The sequence below is a fragment of the Odontesthes bonariensis genome, chromosome 6 (assembly GCF_027942865.1).
Source record: "Odontesthes bonariensis isolate fOdoBon6 chromosome 6, fOdoBon6.hap1, whole genome shotgun sequence".
Classification (NCBI taxonomy): Eukaryota; Metazoa; Chordata; class Actinopteri; order Atheriniformes; family Atherinopsidae; genus Odontesthes; species Odontesthes bonariensis.
This window is the reverse complement of record NC_134511.1, coordinates 21,247,146-21,271,802: the sequence shown is the minus strand read 5'-3', so window position 1 is coordinate 21,271,802 and position 24,657 is coordinate 21,247,146. Positions and strand designations below refer to the sequence as shown.

Here is a 24,657-nt window from a genome sequence, read left to right as displayed (position 1 = left end):
TTGTGAGCTGCAGTGTCTCAGCCCACAGGGGTTCCAGGGCAGTTTGAGGCCAGAGAATGTGCAAGATGAAGGTTGGTGTACTTCAAAACTAGTCAAAAGCACATAGCTTTAAGGTTCGCAAACTTTTTAAGATGTTGCTGTACTGAATTAATATCAATTACATCAGCGCAATGAATGAAGTGAACAATGAAATGATTATGATGGTAAATAAAGTCACTGAAGAAAATATAAAAATCAATTTTTTTAAGAAAAAAAGCATCAAATTGTAGACCTCTTGACTTCAACTCTCTTGTTTAGAGAGGCACAACTATACCAATCTTGCACACTTTCTTCAAATCAAAAGAAAAATCACTTAAAGTAGAAAGCAACAAGTATACGCTAAAAGCCTACTTTGATTGTTTATTTACTTCGTACAGCATATGCACTCCCAGAGACAGTAGAACAGAAAAAGATAAATTGTGTATTTAAGTGCCTTTTTTTTCACTAATATTCTCTCAGACATGCACTCCTTTCCGATAACCAGTTGGAATCTGAACGCATCAATTTCAAGTCTAAGGCTACGTGCCCACGACAACGATAACGACAGATAAACGCAGAACATTTCCACAGATGTGCCTATCTTTCACACGGCGACGGCGTTTTTAGGAGTTTAAAACGGAGAAAACGCAAACGCCCTCCAGAGTGGAGATCTTGAAAACGATCCAACCTCTCATCGCCGTATGAACAGTTCAAAACGCAGAAGTGCGTTTTTTGCACACGTTTCTTTCTGCACGCGCATCTGGAAGCAGAGCCGTTTATATAGAAACGGCTCTGCTTCCAGATGCTGTCAGTTGCTGTCTGGAAGTAGCCAACTGACGTTCTAGCGGCAAATTTGAGCCTGGTATACAATATGGATGAACGTTTAGCAGTAGCCACGTTAAATACCATGAATGAATCATGCCAACAAATAGCGAGACTCTTGACCGAGAGTCACTTAAATCATATGAGACGATATCAGCGTTTATTGGACATTATTAACGCACCGGAGGAGACCCGACGAAGTGAGAGACGAGTGTGGACGAGGCCAGGGAGAAGCTCCGAATGGTGGGATAACTTCGTGAATGATGTGGTGGACGAGCAAGCGTGGTACGAGAATTTCCGCATGACCAAAGACTCCCTTTATGCCCTGACTGACCTACTTCGTCCTCACATCGAGGGTCAATGGACAAATATGAGACAGCCAGTGCCGGCTCTGAAGAAGGTGGCATGTACATTGTACTACCTAAGCGATGAGGGGCGCCTCCGCAAAACCGCGAATTCATTTGGCCTGGGGAGATCTACAGTGTCAACAATCATAAGAGACACGTGCCGTGCAATTACGGTTCATCTCGGACCCAAATATATCAAGCTGCCATTCACTGTCCCGGATACTGAGGAGCTAGTGGCTGGGTTCCTAGAAGACCATGGGATGCCCCAGTGTCTGGGAGCAGTTGACGGGACACACATTGACATCAAACAGCCGTCTGTGAACGCAACTGATTACATCAACAGGAAGAGAAGACACTCGCTGAACGTCCAAGCTGTATGTGACCACAAGTACAGGTAAGGCTACAGACAGTTTATTACTCCAAAGACATCAGCTATACACCACCATCACTCACTTTGGCACAGAGCAGTCTGTCCCATCCAATAGCCTTGTAACAAAAAATGTAACAGAATGTAGCCAATATACACCAATATACATGTAGTCTATATTATTAATAGGCCTACAGTACCATATTGACACAACATTTAGCTATATTTACACACCCATTCATTAATCTATTTTTGTTAGAAATTTACAAGTTGTGTGGGTTTTCTGTTATAAAAAACTGAAGTCATGATGCTTCATTTGTGTTGCAGATTCATGGATGTGGTGGTGAAATGGCCAGGTAGTGTGCATGATGCCCGGATATTCGCCAACTCGAAAGTCAACAGTCATTTGAAGACTGGGAAGATTCCCTCACTGGAGAAGCAGATAGTGGAGGATGAGGAAGCCATCCCCATCTTCCTGTTGGGAGACCCGGCCTATCCCCTCCTCCCATACCTGATGAAGGAATATTCAAACGGAGGCGCAACCCCTTCAGAGCAGTACTTTGGCCTCTCCCTATGCAAGGCACGCATGGTCATAGAGTGTGCATTTGGTCGCCTCAAGGCCAGGTTCGCCTGCCTGAAGCGACAAATGGACATAAATCTCAGTGACCTGCCTACTGTGATTTATGCCTGTTTTGTCCTCAACAACTACTGTGAGGCTTGCCACGACACCGTAAATCACCATGCACAAGAGGAAGCCATGCAAAGGGAGCGGGACCAGCAACCTCCCACACAGAGAAACAATTATACCACAGACTGCAACGAGGCAGGTGGAAAGCGGGTGAGGAGAGTCCTCACCAAGTATCTGGACCCATAATATGTTCTTTTAAAATCAGCTTGTTTGCCAAAGTAAAACAGTTACTGGTGACACCTGTGTTTATGTTTATGCACATTATTTTTTTGTGTTCATATAGTTTTGTGTTCATGACTTATGAACTGTGTTCAGTCTTCCAGAACTTGTCATGTTATGTTTTGCGTTTGTGTTCTGTGTTCATGACTTTATGTACTCATTCTCAGTAACAGGTAATGAATAAAACCCTTTTTTGTCAAAATAACCTGCATTCATTTACTATGATTATGATTACTATGTTTAGTGGTTCTGCAATATGACAACTGTTTAAACGTCATATCTCCCATGATTTCAGTTGTAACACTTTCTGTATAACTACATAGAATTAGCAGACATGATGACAAATGAGGACCACAAGGGGGAGCAGTTAGTAACTGATTGTCCAGTAGATTTTCTTGACCTGTCAAAATGAGGTGTGTAAGACTTTTCTCAATAACACATGCAAATCAGGGGGGAAATAAAGTATTTTACTTTGTTTAAACATAAATACAGAAAACATAAATCCACAAAAAAATGTATATAGTGCAAATGACAGTTTTACTAAAAAAACTTTTTATGTCAAATATTCAGGACATAAAGTGCATGTGAACATCATGCAAAGACAGCCATAAACCAAATATGCAGTAACACTGTACAGAAATAGAAATTGCACTCGAAAATCGGCCTGGCTACTTACAATGAAAGAAGATCAACCTGGTCTTCTTCCTCAGTGGTTTCTGAAACCAGCTGGTGTGTGTAGGTGGCGGCCCTGGGTGGTTGTGGTAAGTATGGGTTACAGGAGGGCATGGGTGGTTCTTGTGGTATGTATTGGTAGGAGGAGGGCATGGCAGGTGGTAAGTATGAGCTTGAGGAGGCCATGGGCTGTGGGTATGTGGGCGCGTTGTGTGGGAAAGCCATGTTTGGTCGGTATGAGGGTGAGGTGAAATGTCTCACAAGAGTTTCAAAAGACTGGCTCATCCTGATTTGGGCAGTCACTAATGCATCCATCCTGGAACTGTGTTCCCTTTCCGCATTCTCCATGATGTCGGCAATCCTCTTTTTAATTTGGAGGTCTTCATGGTGTTCATCGCTCCGCACTTTCTTCTGCAGCCTGGTTGTCTTGTAGCTGTTGAGTTTGGCCTACAAAATAACAGACCAAAGCAAACATTAGTGGACTTATAATCGTTCATCTGTCCTTGTCCTGTACAACATGCATGCACAATCCACCTTCATGACAATATTACAATATCTTAATGAAAATATTTCAATAATTCTGTGTCCGAAACAGAGCAATGTTCAAGTGCTAAGTTGTAGGTCTTGTATGCAATTTCGGTTGTGTGCAAAATATTGTCTTTATGCGTTTGCTCTCTCTCTCTCTGTGTGTGTGTGTGTGTGTGTGTGTGTGTGTGTGTGTGTGTGTGTGTGTTAACGCGATTTCAAATATTGTGCCATTGTCAGTTACAGACCAATATGGATACCAATAAAGTGGGCTACACTTCACTTGAATTGTGTCAAAACGGTAGGACTGGAACATTGTGACATCCAAAACATTTCAACATCCAAACAATAACGAGTGTAATTGTGCATCTGGCAAACACAACTGTCCTTTGTAATTCGTGTAAACAATATTTTTACTCACTGTCATTATGAAAAAAAAACCACACACACATTACCCGGAACAGGACAGGTGCCCCTTCCATTGCCATGATGGTTGGGGCTAACACTAGCGTCAAACACATAGTTTTACCTGAAGTAAGTGTCTCCTCCTCGCAAGAGTTTCTCCGGCCGGCTCCGAAGATGAGGTGTCCTCCTGCACCGATTCTTCTGCTAGTTCTACACCGCCCGGCTCTGCTGCCCCATCATCATTTACTTCAGCCGTTTCGAGACCATGCTCCACCGTTGTGGAGGCAGGGGTGGTTCCCCAAATTTCATCACATAGTTCAAAAAACAAAGACACCGCCCTCCCGTGCCCACTACGGCGCTGGGTGTCCACAGCCTGCCTATATTTAATCCGCACGGCTTTAATTTTCGTTGCGACATGAACTTTGCTAACCTGGTCCTTAGCATGAGGGTACTTTGGGTCGTTAAGTGGGTAGTTCTCCATGAACGACTCCCATATTTCACAATATTTGTTTTGAATACTCTCCCAATCGACATTCTCCACTGCCTTCCTGGTTTTGTAGTCCTGTGTCATGTTGAGGAGCAACTGGACCTCATCATCGGTCCAAACAAAGTTAGAAGGAGTGTTGTTGCCGCCGCGCTTTGCCATTTTCTTCCAACTGACGCGGTGCGTGCATTCTACATCGGCAAACTGCCAGTTTTATGAGTTTTATACGTTTTCACTGTTCCCATGGATGGACAGATATCCAACCCCAAAACGCTCGTGTGAACGCAGATAAATTGTGGAGAAAAAAACGGACATCTGCGTTTATGCTTCAGAGCGTTTTCGTGGGCACGTAGCCTAAATGAGCATCCTGATCACTCCTTCATGAGTTACAACAGCCTTAACGTTTATGTAAAACTGTCAAAACATGGCACAATTTGAATTAAAGGATGACCTCCACAGTTAACCTTGGCAAATTTTATAATACAGACAATCTTATATGTCCTTACAAATTTTGTTTAAAATAAAAAATCTAACAAATAGTTAACCGAAGTACTCTTTTTCACTTTTTTGGTTAGAGGTCAACTTGTTTTTTTTCGTCCAAGAGTACTACATGAACAGGAAAAGATTTTTGTCAGATACACTGCGATGCCATTATTTGGCACGAACCTGTCCTCTATGCCAGTCACACAAAGAGAGCGAAGTCTTTCTGTAGTTGATTATAACTGTGTTAATCATTCTAAGTGCCAAGTAAAAAACTGCCAGTAGCTTTACTAAGACACTTCTTAGGTTAATACGTCAGTGCACCATGGTCATTTTTAAGTGATCATTTGATCTTCTTGCAGATGTACTGTGACTGTCACTGATGTGAACCTGTTAGACTGAAGCCTTGGCGACTTACGTGAATGACCGAATACCTTCATCTGTACATATACCACTGCCAATGTCATGAATACCACTGTTGAGAAGAGCTTGAAATTGCACGATAGATAAAACATGATGTTAGGATTGTTAACACATTGACTCCCAAGTCACGTAAAACTATGTTTTTACTGCCCATGCGTTGGCTCCCAAATGGTAAAAATACGTTTTTTACGGGTTTTTTTATGGATTCTGAATCTATACATTCTAATGCACATTCTGTGTGATTTTTGTAATTATGTGATGAACAGAACTGACATAGATGGCAGTCAAAAACTGGTGTCATCATCTGGACATTTTGATCATCACGCCAATGGCTTTGCGTCAACTCAAGAACAATTTTGATAACGCTGCATTGATTGTTGTGCATTTCCGCATTTTGTCCAATCGCACGTGTCGGTTTCCAGAGGGTGGCGGTAAAGTAACATAAACAAACAACAAGAAGGAGAAGAAGACACGCGACAAGTCTAAGGAGGCGGTCTTATGAACAGGTTAGCTTTGCAACATGCGACACGATGCAAATCCTCTGACCCGGATATGTAAGTATCTAAAGTGCGACAGGCTGAAAGAGCGCACGTTTCACAAAAGCCCCGATATCTCAGTTTGTTGTTGATTTTGGTGGATACCCGCCTTGGTTTAGCTAAGGATAGCTCGCTAATGGCGGCACCTAGAGACACGCAGTTTTGACCCACAAAGAGTTTAAAGTATCAGCTTTCAAACGAGCCATAACATGTTTCAGTGGCCCTATCACATAATATGCTGTGACTGTACAAAAAACGTCAAAAAACGGTTTAGAACGCTGGGATTCTACGACATAATTCCATAAACACCGCCGGTATTCAATGTGTTAACTTTGTGAGAATAACGGATGTAAAATTTTAAAGGTGGGGTATGAGATGTTTTCTGGAGCATTTTTTATCATATTGTGTGAAAACCTCCTCACGACCCCATTGCACCCACTAAAATAGAATGTTTGGAAAAATATATATATTTTAGTCCATTGTAGAGGGTGTAGCAAGAGGAAATGTCTGACCAATAGAAGTAATGAAGAGAGTTACTTCTATTGGATTCTGACATGCCAATCAACCGTCAGCCCCCCTCACCAGCCCCCCTCACTCAACTGGAAGATGAAATGCCTCAACTGAAACAGATCCTTTATAATTTCCAGGTAGTTGATGCTTTGGTAAAACCTCAGGCAGAAAAACAAACATTTGAGGAAGCCAAAATGTACCAATATTGATATTTAGCCAGTCTACCATATGGCATCCATGTAACTAATAGATCGGATGTTTTTACGGTTGGTCCCAGGCCTAAATTAAGCTGTAACATGCTCAAGATCAGTAATGATGAAATTGCAAACTTATTTTAAACATTAAATAGTATCAAATGTTTCATGTTTATCAGAAAAGCTGTTTTTTTTTTAATGTACAATCTCATCTTGAATTTTCACCAATGTACAGATGTTATATTTCACCCATAGGAGATGTTCCAGTTTGAAAAACATGGATGGAGTAATCCAACTTAATATCCTAATTTATGTAGTGGGACAGTGATGTTCGTTTACTATCTGTTGTAATTTCATGAAATAAACAGATGGAGGAAAGCAGGCTTTGAGTTTGTTCTCATATTAAAGTTAATTTCCCTTGCTTGACAGTGGATTTCTTTGTATTTCTACAGCAAAGTATATTTCTCTCTTATAATTCCATGCAAATGATTGACAGTGAAGAGACGAAGCTTGAAGTTGCTCCTGTGGGACCAGTTGACAGCTAAATTCATTCTTGGTTATTCTCTTAAGGCATTTCATTGGAGGGCTTTCTAGGGAAATATACAGTTGACAGATATGCATCAGTGATTTTAGTCACATGCAGATGACACATGCAAAGGAAGAAGGGCTACAAGGGAAATAGAGCATTGGCCAATCCTGCAAAAATCCGTCTCAGTGAAAATCCTACAGAAAAATTTAGATCAAGCCTTACACAGTAAAAAAATGCCGGCGTGCTAACGCAAATGACGAGAAAGCCTGCTAAGAATAAGAATTAGAGACATCTCAGGCATACATGAATCTTGTTAGAGATCAAAGCTGGATTTGTTAAATTATTGATTTATTTTGTTGTTGCTGTCGTCTTCCCAATATTGCCAGTTTATACTGATGGAAGAAACATTATATTTACAATCCCAGATCCAAAAATGCTTTAAAACCTCTGTACACCTTTCGGCATGGTTGGTGCCTTTTAGATGTGCAAGCTCTCAGGCCCAAAAGCACTAATGCACCCCCATACCACCACCTCTCCCTCAGTCCAGAGGATGCAGCGTCCACAATTCCCAAAAAGAATTTCACATTTTAATTCATCTGAAGTGGAAACAATTTTCCACTTTGCCGCATTCCATTTCAAATGATTCTGGATCATGTTCACATCTTCTTTACATGATAGTGTATTAACCGGTATTTATAAATGACACAGTGAATTGGTTCACAGACATTAGGCCTCATTCAAGAACATTTTCGCATTTTTATTCTAAATTTTTCTCGATTTTTTTCGTACGAAGCAAAGACGCAAAAAAATGTCATCCAACCCTGACAGTGTTGCTTGCACGGAGATTTCGGACTGACAACGCCATGGGGGCATCAATTTATATTGTGTTTTAAATGCTATTTTTACACCTCTTCGACAGCTCCAAACAACATAACACTTACGTGGTAGTGAGTAGAGGGTCCCTAAAGCCAAACCGAAGTGTCCCGAGGTCTTCATGTGGTCGGATATAGAGTCCAGAATGAATGTAATCAAGCCAGTACCTGCTCTCAATCAGAGCTCTTCCGTCAACAGGAGGCTACCTCACGCGAGACGTCACGTGAGTCCGTAGTTGCTTGCCGAGTGTGGAGTAACACGCTCTGGAAAGTCACAATTTCGTTGCCGTTCTTTTTACAAACATAGTCCAGTATTTCTTTCGAAAGTGAAATGAAGTTGTATGCAACATCAAAGCCTAGCCTTGAGTTAGAACTTCTTTTCATAATTTATCATTGACACAGTAGCAGTTTAAGTCAGAGCAAGTGTAAGAAGGCTAAATGGATAGAGATGATTTATAACTTTCCACACGTTTAGGTCATGGCACCCCACTGTGAATATAAATGTATAAACACATGTCTAACACGTTGCATGAACCGTACAATAATGACAGGTTTGAGTTGTGTTGAATTGTTTAATTATTATTACATGTTTCTCAAGCTGTGGAGAGAAAACAGAATTAAATACAGTTCACAACACGAAATTCTCCTTTATCTGAATTTATACTAACATCTCTCTCCAGTTTCATAATCTCTAGCTTGATCTTTTTTATTTTCAGTTTCTTGTATCTAGTTTGTTGCTCTATTTATTGGGCAAACACATTTCTTCAAAGGCTACTTACCACTCTGAAATATTTTCCTGTACTTTACTTTCACCTGCTGCCAGGTACGCTTTTGGCTGTTAAGATTGCTCCTGTTGAGATGTAACAGTGAAAAATAATATGTGGGTCACACACAGGATAATATAGTCACAAAGTATGATGATGCGTGTCGATTATTGGGTTATTAATAAACTGAGCAGGGCCAGTATATTTGTGCTATACATCTCATACAGAGACAATTTAGCATGCTTTATGTAAACAAATTATAACACAAAGAGGAGAGTATAAATACATGAGGACAGTAAAATGAATGTCAATGGTATGAAACTTTCATAACTTACACATTTAGTCTGTCAGCAGTTAGCCTGGCCATGCCGTTTCTTCGCTTTATTGATCGCAGCTGTATTACAATTTCTGGTGATGACACTTTTAAAATCCTCATACAGCTCCATCAGCATTATTTGTTCAGCTGCCGAAAAAATAACAGCTCTTGTCTCGCTCTCCTTTTCACAGAGATCTCCGTTTTTCCACCATCCACTCGTCAGGGCTTCTTACGTTCCTCGTGCACTCGCACTAAGCTAGGCTATGTAAGCCTCGCTTGGATTAGCCTCACCGAGATGCAGCTAAAATATCTTTGAGGAACGACTTGAGGCTTAAATGGGAGATGGCGCTAGTTCAAGCGACACTTACCGGCTATAGCCTGGCTTTCTTTAGCTACTTTCTAGGAATACCCCCATGGTGCGGTAAGGGAAGACCCAGGTGCAGACACGGACAAGAGCCAGAAATTAAGTTACAGGAAATTATTTTCAATATAAACAAGAGGCGCAACAAAGCTGGAGTACTGAAAAACTAAACTAAACAGAAAACTAAGAGAATAACAAAACCAGACTGAATACTTGCAGGACAAGGACTGACGAGGAACTCAGACGAGTAATATAACGGGGAATAAGACGGGGAATACAAACGACGATTTCAGACGGGGAATACGACGAGTAAAGGCCGGTGCACACCTTTACGATTCGTGTACGATTTTGTCGGCCCGATGACTTTGCATGGGAATCGTAAAGGTGTGCGGTAGCAGCCGACAAACGATTTTGTCGTTTGTCGTTTCATCGGATCAAATCAAACATGTTTGATATTTCCTTACGGATTTTCCTTGTGCCGAATACAATCGTATGTGTGTGCGGTCTCTGTTCCGATGTCATCGCGCAGGATTATTTAAACAGCCAATGGGAATAGCGCACTTAGTCACGTTGGTGACCACAACTTTCTCTTCTCCCTTTTCTCAATGGCACGATTACGGCGTCATCGACGCAGTAGAATTATGATAAATAATGCAAGCCGGGGAAAATCGATTGCCATTTTCAGTTTGAAAGTCACGTGATTTGTGGCTTCCTATTTCGGTCATGTGATAACATTCGGTCAAAAAAAATCGTAGGTTCGCAAGTGTGTGCGGTGGACGTGCGAGCGTGTCAAATATGGTCCGAATTGTTATGCCGATCACCCGACAAACCATGCAACGATGACATCGTAAAGGTGTGCGCCGGCCATAAGACAAGGAATACAGACATTTAAGACAAGGATCCGGCAAGGAGTGGTGGAACTAGAAAGATATATACTGGGGAGGTGATTACTGGAGCAGGAACTGGTGGCTGATTGGTAACAGGTTGCAGGGGAGAGTGAAGAGAGCAGAGGGCAGGAGATGAACTGAGGAGAGAGGGAGAGATGGCAGAACATAAGGGGCGAGGGAGAGCACACCAACTTTGAAAATGAATCTAACACAAAGAATACACAAGGAGTAATAAAACACTAGAAAGCTGCAAGCAGCTGTGAGCGGGACCGAGGTGTGCGTATGTCGGGATATGCGTACGTTGGGGCACGCGTTGGACGCTGGAGCTGCAGCTCTGCCCACACACACGATACCCTCTGCGTACGTACGAGCACATAATAACCCCAATGCGGAGGGGTTTTTGAAAAATTCTAGGGGGCGCCACTGAGCCATTTATCTCCGCCCACACACGATACCCTTTACATATGTACGAGGTTGAGAGGGTGGACGTGTGTGTCAAGTTTCATGACTTTGCGACGATGATAAGGTTTTCAAATCACAAACGCCATCACGCGATTTTCACTGCATGGCCACACCCAAACTGTTCAGAGTTTTGAAAAGTTTTTCAATATATTTTTCCCCCCATGTCTTAAGAGTAACCTGGCCAAGTTTGAAGGTTGTAGCATTAAATTTGTAGGAGAAGTTTGATAAAATGTGAGGTGTGGGGAAAAAAAGACGTTTCAAAAAAGCAGCAGGTGGCGCTATAGGTGGATGTCAATATTTTATATTTGCGCGTTCAGGCTGGGTCCAGCATTCACCGTATGACGTTTGGGACAGATTGGATAATGTGTGTGGAAGTTATAAGCGACTTAATTCTTCATGACGAGTCATAACTTTGAGGCGCCGCCACGGCCACGCCCTTTGAGGTTTGAAAAAGTTTCTCCATGATTGTTTCCCCCCATGTCTTAAGAGTAAGCTGGCCAAGTTTGAAGTCTATAGCATTTAATCTGTAGGACGAGTTCGATCAAATGCGAGGTGTGGATAGAAAAAGACATTTCCAACCACCAGCAGGTGGCGCTATAGGTGGATGTCACTATGATAATATGTACGCTTTCAGGCTGTGTCCAGCAATCACCGTATGGAGTCTGGGACAGATTGGATAATGTATGTCGGAGTTATAAGCGACTTCATTTTTTGAGGCCAGTGATGGCGAGTCATCAAACTTTGAAGCGTCGCCACGGCCACGCCCTTTATGTTTTGAAAAAGTTTCCCCATGAATTTTTCCCCTCATGTCTTAAGAGTAACCTGGCCAAGTTTGAAGTCTGTAGCATGAAATCTGTAGGACAAGTTCGATCTTATGCCAGGCATGGAATCGGCTAAAAACTGCACGAAAACGCACTTTCCATCAAAAATGGCCGCCTTCCTGTGGATGTGGGACCATGGCGGCCTGAGACTTTTTTGTGCGTCTGGGCATGATGAATGAGTGTACCAAATTTCGTCGTCCCACGCAAAACTAACCCCAATGTGTGGACCATTTTTAAGTACCCTTGGGGGCGCCACTGAGCCACTTTGCTCCGCCCACATACGATACCCTTCACATACGTACGAGGTGTTCAGGATGGACGTGTGTGCCAAGTTTCATGACGTTGTGATGATGATAAGGCTTTCAAATCACAAACACCATCACACGATTTTCACCGCCTGGCCACGCCCGAATTGTTCAGAGTTTGGAAAAGTTTCTCCATGAATTTTTGCCCCCATGTCTTAAGAGTAACCTGGCTAAGTTTGAAGCTTGTAGCATTAAATCTGTAGGAGGAGTTTTATAAAATTTGAGGTGTGGCAAAAAAAGACATTTCCGACCACCAGCAGGTGGCGCTATAGGAGGATGTCACTATGATAATATGTACGCGTTCAGGCTGGGTCCAGCATTCACCGTGTGAAGTTTGGGACAGATTGGATAATGAGTGTGGAAGTTATAAGCGACTTAATTCTTCATGGCGAGTCATAACTTTGAGGCGTCGCCACGGCCACGCCCTTTGAGGTTTGAAAAAGTTTCTCCATGACTCTTTCCCCCCATGTCTTAAGAGTAATCTGGCCAAGTTTGAAGCTTGTAGCATTAAATCTGTAGGACGAGTTCGATCAAATGTGAGATGTGGAAAAAAAGAGATGTTTCCAACCCCCAGCAGGTGGCGCTATAGGTGGATGTCGTTATGATAATATGTACGCGTTCAGGCTGGGGCCAGCATTCACCGTATGAAGTTTGGGACAGATTGGATAATGTATGTGGGAGTTATAAGCGACTTCATTTTTTGTGGCGAGTGATGGCGAGTCATCGAACTTTGAGGAGTTGCCACGCCCACGCCCTTTAAGTTTTGAAAAAGTTTCTCCATGAATTTTTCCCCCCATGTCTTAAGAGTAACCTGGCCAAGTTTGAAGTCTGTAGCATTAAATCTGTAGGACAAGTTCGATCTTATGCAAGGCGTGGAATCGGCCAAAAATGGCACGAAAACGCACTTTCCATCCAAAATGGCCGCCTTCCTGTGGACGTGGGACCATGGTGGCATGAGACTTTTTCGTGCGTCTGGGCTTGATGAATGAGTGTACCGAATTTCGTTGTCCTACGCAAAACTAATCCTATTAAGGGGACCATTTTTAAGCATCATAGGGGGCGCTACAGAGTCAATGAGCGACTCCCAAAAATATAAAGTTTAGATTCTTTCTTGTCGTCGACTGGCAGGTGGCGCTCGCAAAATTTCCTGAGTTTTCGCATACCTTTTGCAAAGAATAAGAAAGAATAACTAGAAAGCTGCAAGCAGCTGTGAGCGGGACCGAGGTGTGCGTACGTTGGGATATGCGCACGTTGGGGCATGCGCTGGACGCTGGAGCCGCAGCTCTGCCCACACACACGATACCCTCTGCGTACGTACGAGGACATAATAACTCCAATGCGGAGGGTTTTTTGAAAATTTCTAGGGGGCGCCACTGAGCCATTTTGCTCAGCCCACACACGATACCCTTCACATACGAACGAGGTCATCAGGGTGGACGTGTGTGCCAAGTTTCATTAAGTTGCGATGATGATAAGGCTTTCAAATCACAATCGCCATCACACGATTGTCACCGCCTGGCTAAGCCCACACCGTTCAGAGTTTGGAAAAGCTTCTCAAGAGTTTTCTTCCCTCCTAGCTTAAGAGTAACCTGGCCAAGTTTGAAGATTTTACCATTAAATATGTAGGAGGAGTTCGATCAAATGCGAGGTGTGAAAAAAAAAGACGTTTCCAACCACCAGCAGGTGGCGCTATGGGTGGATGTCACTATGATAATATGTACGCGTTCAGGCTGGGTCCAGCATTCACCGTATGAAGTTTGGGACAGATTGGATAATGTATGTGGGAGTTATAAGCAACTTAATTTGTTGTGGCGAGTGATGGCGAGTCATCAAACTTTGAGGCGTCGCCACGCCCACGCCCTTTGAGGTTTGAAAAAGTTTCTCCATGAATTTTTCCCCCCATGTCTTAAGAGTAACCTGGCCAAGTTTGAAGTCTGTAGCATTAAATCTGTAGGACAAGTTCGATCTTATACAAGGTGTAGAATCGGTCAAAAATGGCACGAAAACGCACTTTCCATCCAAAATGGCCGACTTCCTGTGGACGTGGGACCATGGCGGCATGAGACTTTTTTGTGCGTCTGGGCATGATGAATGAGTGTACCGAATTTCGTCGTCCCACGCAAAACTAACCCCAATGTGTGGACCATTTTTAAGTACCCTAGGGGGCGCCACTGAGCCACTTTGCTCCTTCCACACACGATACCCTTCACATACGTACGAGGTGTTCAGGATGGACGTGTGTGCCAAGTTTCATGACGTTGTGATGATGATAAGGCTTTCAAATCACAAACACCATCACACGATTTTCACCGCCTGACCACGCCCGAATTGTTCAGAGTTTGGAAAAGTTTCTCCATGAATTTTTGCCCCCATGTCTTAAGAGTAACCTGGCTAAGTTTGAAGCTTGTAGCATTAAATCTGTAGGAGGAGTTTTATAAAATGTGAGGTGTGGCAAAAAATGACATTTCCGACCACCAGCAGGTGGCGCTATAGGAGGATGTCACTATGATAATATGTACGCGTTCAGGCTTGGTCCAGCATTCACCGTATGAAGTTTGGGACAGATTGGATAATGAGTGTGGAAGTTATAAGCGACTTAATTCTTCATGGTGAGTCATAACTTTGAGGCGTCGCCACGGCCACGCCCTTTGAGGTTTGAAAAAGTTTCTCCATGACTCTTTTCCCCCTTGTCTTAAGAGTAATCTGGCCAAGTTTGAAGCTTGTAGCATTAAATCTGTAGGACGAGTTCGATCAAATGCGAGATGTGGAAAAAAAGAGATGTTTCCAACCCCCAGCAGGTGGCGCTATAGGTGGATGTCGTTATGATAATATGTACGCGTTCAGGCTGGGTCCAGCATTCACCGTATGAAGTTTGGGACAGATTGGATAATGTATGTGGGAGTTATAAGCGACTTCATTTTTTGTGGCGAGTGATGGCGAGTCATCGAACTTTGAGGAGTTGCCACGCCCACGCCCTTTAAGTTTTGAAAAAGTTTCTCCATGAATTCCCCCCCCCATGTCTTAAGAGTAACCTGGCCAAGTTTGAAGTCTGTAGCATTAAATCTGTAGGACAAGTTCGATCTTAAGCAAGGCGTGGAATCGGCCAAAAATGGCACGAAAACGCACTTTCCATCCAAAATGGCCGCCTTCCTGTGTACGTGGGACCATGGCGGCCTGAGACTTTTTTGTGCGTCTGGGCATGGTGAATGAGTGTACCGAATTTCATTGTCCTACGCGAAACTAACCCCATTGCGGGCACCATTTTTAAGCATCGTAGGGGGCGCTACAGAGCCAATGAGCAACTCCCAAAGATATAATGTTTAGATTCTTTCATGTCGTCGACTAGCACGTGGCGCTCGCAAAATTTCCTGAGTTTTCGCATACCTTTTGCAAAGAATAAGAATAATAATAATAACTAGAAAGCTGCAAGCAGCTGTGAGCGGGACCGAGGTGTGCGTACGTTGGGATATGCGTACGTTGGGGCATGCGCTGGACGCTGGGGCTGCAGCTCTGCCCACACGCACGATATCCTCTGCGTACTTACGAGCACATAAAAACCCCAATGCGGAGGGGTTTTATGAAAATTTCTAGGGGGCGCCACTGAGCCATTTAGCACCGCCCACACACAATACTCTTTACATACGTACGAGGTCGACAAGGCGGACGTGTGTACCAAGTTTCATGACTTTGCGATGATGATAAGGCTTTCAAATCAATGACGCCATCACACGATTTTCACCGCCTGGCCACGCCCACGCCGTCCAGAGTTTGGAAAAGTTTCTCAAGATTTTTATTCCCCCCTTGCTTAAGAGTAACCTGGCTAAGTTTGAAGCTTGTAGCATTAAATCTGTAGGAGGAGTTTTATAAAATGTGAGGTGCTGCAAAAAAAGACATTTCCGACCACCAGCAGGTGGCGCTATAGGAGGATGTCACTATGATAATATGTACGCGTTCAGGCTGGGTCCAGCATTCACCGTGTGAAGTTTGGGACAGATTGGATAATGAGTGTGGAAGTTATAAGCGACTTAATTCTTCATGGCGAGTCATAACTTTGAGGCGTCGCCACGGCCACGCCCTTTGAGGTTTGAAAAAGTTTCTCCATGACTCTTTCCCCCCATGTCTTAAGAGTAATCTGGCCAAGTTTGAAGTCTGTAGCATGAAATCTGTAGGACAAGTTCGATCTTAAGCAAGGCGTGGAATTGGTCAAAAATGGCACGAAAACGCACTTTCCATCCAAAATGGCCGCCTTCCTGTGTACGTGGGACCATGGCGGCATGAGACCTTTTTGTGCGTCTGGGCATGATGAATGAGTGTACCGAATTTCGTCGTCCCACGCGAAACTAATCCTATTGCGGGGACAATTTTTAAGCATCGTAGGGGGCGCTACAGAGCCAATGAGCGACTCCCAAAAATATAAAGTTTAGATTCTTTCATGTCGTCGACCGGCACATGGCGCTCGCAAAATTTCCTGAGTTTTCGCATACCTTTTGCAAAGAATAAGAAAGAATAACTAGAAAGCTGCAAGCAGCTGTGAGCGGGACCGAGGTGTGCGTACGTTGGATGTGCGCACGTTGGGGCATGCGCTGGATGCCGTAGTCGCGCAGCTCTGCCCACACGCACGATACCCTCTGCGTACGTACGAGCACATAATAACCCCAATGCGGAGGGGTTTTTGAAATTTTCTAGGGGGCGCCACTGAGCCATTTTGCTCCGCCCACACACAATACCCTTTACATACGTACGAGGTCGTCAGGGTGGACGTGTGTGCCAAGTTTCATGACTTTACAATGATGATAAGGCTTTCATATTACAAACGCCATCACACGATTTTCACCTCTGGCCACGCCCACACCGTTCAGAGTTTGGAAAAGTTTCTCCATGAAGTTTTGCCCTCATGTCTTAAGAGTAACCTGGCCAAGTTTGAAGTTTTTAGCATGAAATATGTAGGAGGAGTTTGATCAAATAAGAGGCCTGGAAAAAAATGAAGTTTCCAACCACCATTAGGTGGCGCTGTAGGTGGATATCACTTTTTTGTATGTGCACATTCAGGCTGGGTCCAGCATTCACCGTATGAAGTTTGGGACAGATTGGATAATGTATGTGGGAGTTATAAGCGACTTAATTTTTTATGGCGCGTCATAAATTTGAGGTGTCACCACGGCCATGCCCTTTAAGTTTTGAAAAAGTTGGCCAATGATTTTTTCGGCCCATGTCTTAAGAGCAACCTGGCCAAGTTTGAAGGTTTTTGTATTAAATATGTAGGAGGAGTTCGATCAAATGCGAGGTGTGGAAAAAAAAAGACATTTCCAACCACCAGCAGGTGGCGCTATAGGTGGATGTCACTATTTTATATGTGAGCTTTCAGTCTGGGTCCAGCATTCACCGTATGAAGTTTGGGACAGATTGGATAATATATGTGGGAGTTATAAGCGACTTCATTTTTCGTGGCGAGTGATGGCGAGTCATCGAACTTTGAGGCGTCGCCACGGCCACGCCCTTTAAGTTTTGAAAAAGTTGGCCAATCAATTTTTCCCTCCATGTCTTAAGAGTAACCTGGCCAAGTTTCAAGTCTGTAGCATTAAATCTGTAGGACAAGTTCGATCTTAAGCAAGGCGTGGAATCGGTCAAAAATGGCACGAAAACGCACTTTCCATCCAAAATGGCCGCCTTCCTGTGTACGTGGGACCATGGCGGCAAGAGACCTTTTTGTGCGTCTGGGCATGATGAATGAGTGTACCAAATTTCGTCGTCCCACGCGAAACTAATCCTATTGCGGGGACCATTTTTAAGCATCATAGGGGGCGCTACAGAGTCAATGAGCGACTCCCAAAAACATAAATTTTAGATTCTTTCATGTCGTCGACTGGCAGGTGGCGCTCGCAAAATTTCCTGAGTTTTCGCATACCTTTTGCAAAGAATAAGAAAGAAAGAATAATAATAATAATAAACCTTACAGATACAATAGGGTCCTTGCAGTTTCACTGCTCGGTCCCTAATAATAATAAACCTTACAGATACAATAGGGTCCTTGCAGTTTCACTGCTCGGTCCCTAATAACTAGAAAGCTGCAAGCAGCTGTGAGCGGGACCGAGTGTGCGTACGTTGGGATGTGCGCACGTTGGGCATGCGCTGGACGCCATAGTCGCGCAGCTCTGCCCATACGCACGATTCCCATTGCGTACGTACGAGCACACAATAACCCCAATGCATAGGGGTTTTTGAAAATTTCTAGGGGGCGCCACTGAGCCATTTTGCTCCGCCCACACACAATACCCTTTACATACGTACGAAGTCGTCAGGGTGGACGTGTGTACCAAGTTTCATGACTTTGCGATGATGATAAGGCTTTCATATTACAAACGCCATCACACGATTTTCACCTCTGGCCACGCCCACACCGTTCAGAGTTTGGAAAAGTTTCTCCATGAAGTTTTGCCCTCATGTCTTAAGAGTAACCTGGCCAAGTTTTAGATTTTAGCATGAAATATGTAGGAGGAGTTTGATCAAATAAGAGGTGTGGAAAAAAATGAAGTTTCCGACCACCATTAGGTGGCGCTGTAGGTGGATATCACTTTTTTATATGTGCACGTTCAGGCTGGGTCCAGCATTCACCGTATGAAGTTTGGGACAGATTGGATAATGTATGTGGGAGTTATAAGCGACTTAATTTTTTATGGCGCGTCATAAATTTGAGGTGTCGCCACGGCCACGCCCTTTAAGTTTTGAAAAAGTTGGCCAATGATTTTTTCGGCCCATGTCTTAAGAGCAACCTGGCCAAGTTTGAAGGTTTTTGCATTAAATATGTAGGAGGAGTTCGATCAAATGCGAGGTGTGGAAAAAAAAAGACATTTCCAACCACCAGCAGGTGGCGCTATAAGTGGATGTCACTATTTTATATGTGAGCTTTCAGTCTGGGTCCAGCATTCATCGTATGAAGTTTGGGACAGATTGGATAATGTATGTGGGAGTTATAAGCGACTTCATTTTTCGTGGCGAGTGATGGCGAGTCATCAAACTTTGAGGCGTCGCCACGGCCACGCCCTTTAAGTTTTGAAAAAGTTGGCCAATGAATTTTTACCTCCATGTCTTAAGAGTAACCTGGCCAAGTTTGAAGTCTGTAGCATTAAATCTGTAGGACAAGTTCGATCTTAAGCAAGGCGTGGAATCGGTCAAAAATGGCACGAAAACGCACTTTCCATCCAAAATGGCCGCCTTCCTGTGTACGTGGCACATTGGCGGCATGAGACTTTTTTGTGCGTCTGGGCATGATGGATGAGTGTACCGAATTTCGTCGTCCCACGCGAAACTAAACCTATTAAGGGGACCATTTTTAAGCATCGTAGGGGGCGCTACAGAGCCAATGAGCGACTCCCAAAGATATAATGTTTAGATTCTTTCATGTCGTCGACTAGCACGTGGCGCTCGCAAAATTTCCTGAGTTTTCGCATACCTTTTGCAAAGAATAAGAAAGAAAGAATAATAACTAGAAAGCTGCAAGCAGCTGTGAGCGGGACCGAGGTGTGCGTACGTTGGGATATGCGCACGTTGGGGCATGCGCTGGACGCTGGAGCCGCAGCTCTGCCCACACACACGATACCCTCTGCGTACGTACGAGGACATAATAACTCCAATGCGGAGGGGTTTTTGAAAATTTCTAGGGGGCGCCACTGAGCCATTTTGCTCAGCCCACACACGATACCCTTCACATACGAACGAGGTCATCAGGGTGGACGTGTGTGCCAAGTTTCATTAAGTTGCGATGATGATAAGGCTTTCAAATCACAATCGCCATCACACGATTGTCACCGCCTGGCCACGACCACACCGTTCAGAGTTTGGAAAAGCTTCTCAAGAGTTTTCTTCCCCCCTAGCTTAAGAGTAACCTGGCCAAGTTTGAAGATTTTACCATTAAATATGTAGGAGGAGTTTGATCAAATGCGAGGTGTGAAAAAAAAAGATGTTTCCAACCACCAGCAGGTGGCGCTATGGGTGGATGTCACTATGATAATATGTACGCGTTCAGGCTGGGTCCAGCATTCACCGTATGAAGTTTGGGACAGATTGGATAATGTATGTGGGAGTTATAAGCAACTTAATTTGTTGTGGCGAGTGATGGCGAGTCATAGAACTTTGAGGCGTCGCCACGCCCACGCCCTTTGAGGTTTGAAAAAGTTTCTCCATGAATTTTTCCCCCCATGTCTTAAGAGTAGCCTGGCCAAGTTTGAAGTCTGTAGCATTAAATCTGTAGGACAAGTTCGATCTTATACAAGGTGTAGAATCGGTCAAAAATGGCACGAAAACGCACTTTCCATCCAAAATGGCCGACTTCCTGTGGACGTGGGACCATGGCGGCATGAGACTTTTTTGTGCGTCTGGGCATGATGAATGAGTGTACCGAATTTCGTCGTCCCACGCAAAACTAACCCCAATGTGTGGACCATTTTTAAGTACCCTAGGGGGCGCCACTGAGCCACTTTGCTCCGCCCACACACGATACCCTTCAAATACGTACGAGGTGTTCAGGATGGACGTGTGTGCCAAGTTTCATGACGTTGTGATGATGATAAGGCTTTCAAATCACAAACACCATCACACGTTTTTCACCGCCTGACCACGCCCGAATTGTTCAGAGTTTGGAAAAGTTTCTCCATGAATATTTGCCCCCATGTCTTAAGAGTAACCTGGCTAAGTTTGAAGCTTGTAGCATTAAATCTGTAGGAGGAGTTTTATAAAATGTGAGGTGTGGCAAAAAATGACATTTCCGACCACCAGCAGGTGGCGCTATAGGAGGATGTCACTATGATAATATGTACGCGTTCAGGCTGAGTCCAGCATTCACCGTGTGAAGTTTGGGACAGATTGGATAATGAGTGTGGAAGTTATAAGCGACTTAATTCTTCATGGCGAGTCATAACTTTGAGGCGTCGCCACGGCCACGCCCTTTGAGGTTTGAAAAAGTTTCTCCATGACTCTTTCCCCCCATGTCTTAAGAGTAATCTGGCCAAGTTTCAAGCTTGTAGCATTAAATCTGTAGGACGAGTTCGATCAAATGCGAGATGTGGAAAAAAAGAGATGTTTCCGACCACCAGCAGGTGGCGCTATAGGTGGATGTCGTTATGATAATATGTATGCGTTCAGGCTAGGTCCAGCATTCACCGTATGAAGTTTGGGACAGATTGGATAATGTATGTGGGAGTTATAAGCGACTTAATTTGTTGTGGCGAGTGATGGCGAGTCATCGAACTTTGAGGAGTTGCCACGCCCACGCCCTTTAAGTTTTGAAAAAGTTTCTCCATGAATTTCCCCCCCCATGTCTTAAGAGTAACCTGGCCAAGTTTGAAGTCTGTAGCATGAAATCTGTAGGACAAGTTCGATCTCAAGCAAGGCGTGGAATCGGCCAAAAATGTCACGAAAACGCACTTTCCATCCAAAATGGCCGCCTTCCTGTGTACGTGGGACCATGGCGGCCTGAGACTTTTTTGTGCGTCTTGGCATGATGAACGAGTGTACCGAATTTCGTCATCCCACGCGAAACTAATCCTATTGCGGGGACAATTTTTAACCATCGTAGGGGGCGCTACAGAGCCAATGAGCGACTACCAAAAATATAAAGTTTAGATTCTTTCATGTCGTCGACCGGCACGTGGCGCTCGCAAAATTTCCTGAGTTTTCGCATACCTTTTGCAAAGAATAAGAAAGAAAGAAAGAAAGAAAGAAAGAAAGAATAATAATAACTAGAAAGCTGCAAGCAGCTGTGAGCGGGACCGAGGTGTGCGTACGTTGGGATATGCGCACGTTGGGGCATGCGCTGGACGCTGGAGCCGCAGCTCTGCCCACACACACGATACCCTCTGCGTACGTACGAGGACATAATAACTCCAATGCGGAGGGGTTTTTGAAAATTTCTAGGGGGCGCCACTGAGCCATTTTGCTCAGCCCACACACGATACCCTTCACATACGAACGAGGTCATCAGGGTGGACGTGTGTGCCAAGTTTCATTAAGTTGCTATGATGATAAGGCTTTCAAATCACAATCGCCATCACACGATTGTCACCGCCTGGCCACGCCCACACCGTTCAGAGTTTGGAAAAGCTTCTCAAGGGTTTTCTTCCCCCCTAGCTTAAGAGTAACCTGGCCAAGTTTGAAGATTTTAGCATGAAATATGTAGGAGGAGTTTGATCAAATGCGAGGTGTGAAAAAAAAAGATGTTTCCAACCACCAGCAGGTGGCGCTATGGGTGGATGTCACTATGTTATATGTGCGCGTTCAGGCTGGGTCCAGCATTCACCGTATGAAGTTTGGGACAGATTGGATAATGTATGTGGGAGTTATAAGCAACTTAATTTGTTGTGGCGAGTGATGGCGAGTCATCGAACTTTGAGGCGTCGCCACGCCCACGCCCTTTGAGGTTTGAAAAAGTTTCTCCATGAATTTTTCCCCCCATGTCTTAAGAGTAGCCTGGCCAAGTTTGAAGTCTGTAGCATTAAATCTGTAGGACAAGTTCGATCTTATACAAGGTGTAGAATCGGTCAAAAATGGCACGAAAACGCACTTTCCATCCAAAATGGCCGACTTCCTGTGGACGTGGGACCATGGCGGCATGAGACTTTTTTTTCCGTCTGGGCATGATGAATGAGTGTACCGAATTTCGTCGTCCCACGCAAAACTAACCCCAATGTGTGGACCATTTTTAAGTACCCTAGGGGGCGCCACTGAGCCACTTTGCTCCGCCCACACACGATACCCTTCACATACGTACGAGGTGTTCAGGATGGACGTGTGTGCAAGTTTCATGACGTTGTGATGATGATAAGGCTTTCAAATCACAAACACCATCACACGATTTTCACCGCCTGACCACGCCCGAATTGTTCAGAGTTTGGAAAAGTTTCTCCATGAATTTTTGCCCCCATGTCTTAAGAGTAACCTGGCTAAGTTTGAAGCTTGTAGCATTAAATCTATAGGAGGAGTTTTATAAAATGTGAGGTGTGTCAAAAAATGACATTTCCGACCACCAGCAGGCGGCGCTATAGGAGGATGTCACTATGATAATATGTACGCGTTCAGGCTGAGTCCAGCATTCACCGTATGAAGTTTGGGACAGATTGGATAATGAGTGTGGAAGTTATAAGCGACTTAATTCTTCATGGCGAGTCATAACTTTGTGGCGTCGCCACAGCCACGCCCTTTGAGGTTTGAAAAATTTTCTCCATGACTCTTTCCCCCCATGTCTTAAGAGTAATCTGGCCAAGTTTGAAGCTTGTAGCATTAAATCTGTAGGACGAGTTCGATCAAATGCGAGATGTGGAAAAAAAGAGATGTTTCCGACCACCAGCAGGTGGCGCTGTAGGTTGATGTCACTATGATAATATGTACGCGTTCAGGCTTTGTCCAGCATTCACCGTATGAAGTTTGGGACAGATTGGATAATGTATGTGGGAGTTATAAGCGACTTCATTTTTTGTGGCGAGTGATGGCGAGTCATCGAAATTTGAGGAGTTGCCACGCCCAGGCCCTTTGAGGTTTGAAAAAGTTTCTCCATGAATTTTTCCCCCCATGTCTTAAGAGTAACCTGGCCAAGTTTGAAGTCTGTAGCATTAAATCTGTAGGACAAGTTCGATCTTAAGCAAGGCGTGGAATCGGCCAAAAATGGCACGAAAACGCACTTTCCATCCAATATGGCCGCCTTCCTGTGTACGTGGGACCATGGAGGCAAGAGACTTTTTTGTGCGTCTGGGCATGGTGAATGAGTGTACCGAATTTCATTGTCCTACGCGAAACTAACCCCATTGCGGGCACCATTTTTAAGCATCGTAGGGGGCGCTACAGAGCCAATGAGCAACTCCCAAAGATATAATGTTTAGATTCTTTCATGTCGTCGACTAGCACGTGGCGCTCGCAAAATTTCGTGAGTTTTCGCATACCTTTTGCAAAGAATAAGAAAGAAAGAAAGAAAGAAAGAAAGAAAGAATAATAACTAGAAAGCTGCAAGCAGCTGTGAGCGGGACCGAGGTGTGCGTACGTTGGGATGTGCGTACATTGGGCATGCGCTGGACGCTGGAGCTGCAGCTCTGCCCACACGCACGATACCCGCTGTGTACTTACGAAAGTTTGAAATTTCTAGGGGGCGCCACTGAGCCATTTTTCTCCGCCCACACACGATACCCTTTACATACGTACGAGGTCGTCAGGGTGGACGTGTGTACCAAGTTTCATTACCTTGAGATGATGATAAGGCTTTCAAATCACAAACGCCATCACACGATTTTCACCGCATGGCCACGCCCACACCGTTCAGAGTTTGGAAAAGTTTCTCCATGAATTGTTGCCTCCATGTCTTAAGAGTAACTTGGCTAAGTTTGAAGCTTGTAGCATTAAATCTGTGGGAGGAGTTTGATAAAATGTGAGGTATGGAAAAAAAAGACGTTTCTGACCACCAGCAGGTGGCGCTGTTGGTGGATGTCACTATTTTATCTATGCGCATTCAGGCTGGGTCCAGCTATCACCGTATGAAGTTTGGGACAGATTGGATAATGTATGTGGAAGTTATAAGCGACTTAATTTTTCATGGTGAGTCATAACTTTGAGGCGTCGCCACGGCCACGCCCTTTGAGGTTTGAAAAAGTTTCTCCATGACTCTTTCCCCC

At 44.2% G+C, this 24,657-nt stretch overlaps 1 protein-coding gene across 1 annotated transcript; it reads right to left on the bottom strand.

The window, feature by feature from the left end:
• Positions 1-3,133: 3,133 nt before the first annotated feature.
• LOC142382741 (uncharacterized) lies at positions 3,134-4,544 on the bottom strand. The gene is made up of 2 exons (XM_075468860.1): positions 4,188-4,544; positions 3,134-3,580 (listed from the first exon to the last, which is right to left on the bottom strand). Exons 1-2 carry the CDS (start codon positions 4,542-4,544, stop codon positions 3,134-3,136), a joined length of 804 nt encoding a protein of 267 aa, XP_075324975.1.
• Positions 4,545-24,657: the final 20,113 nt, after the last annotated feature.

Bases quoted from the DNA above. Each gene is read 5' to 3' on its own strand.
- LOC142382741 (XM_075468860.1), bottom strand. From the start codon at position 4,544: ATGGAGAACTACCCACTTAACGACCCAAAGTACCCTCATGCTAAGGAC. The intron at 3,581-4,187 runs GTAAAACTATGT...GTTATTTTGTAG, and splicing joins GGAGGAGACACTTACTTCAG to GCCAAACTCAACAGCTACAA.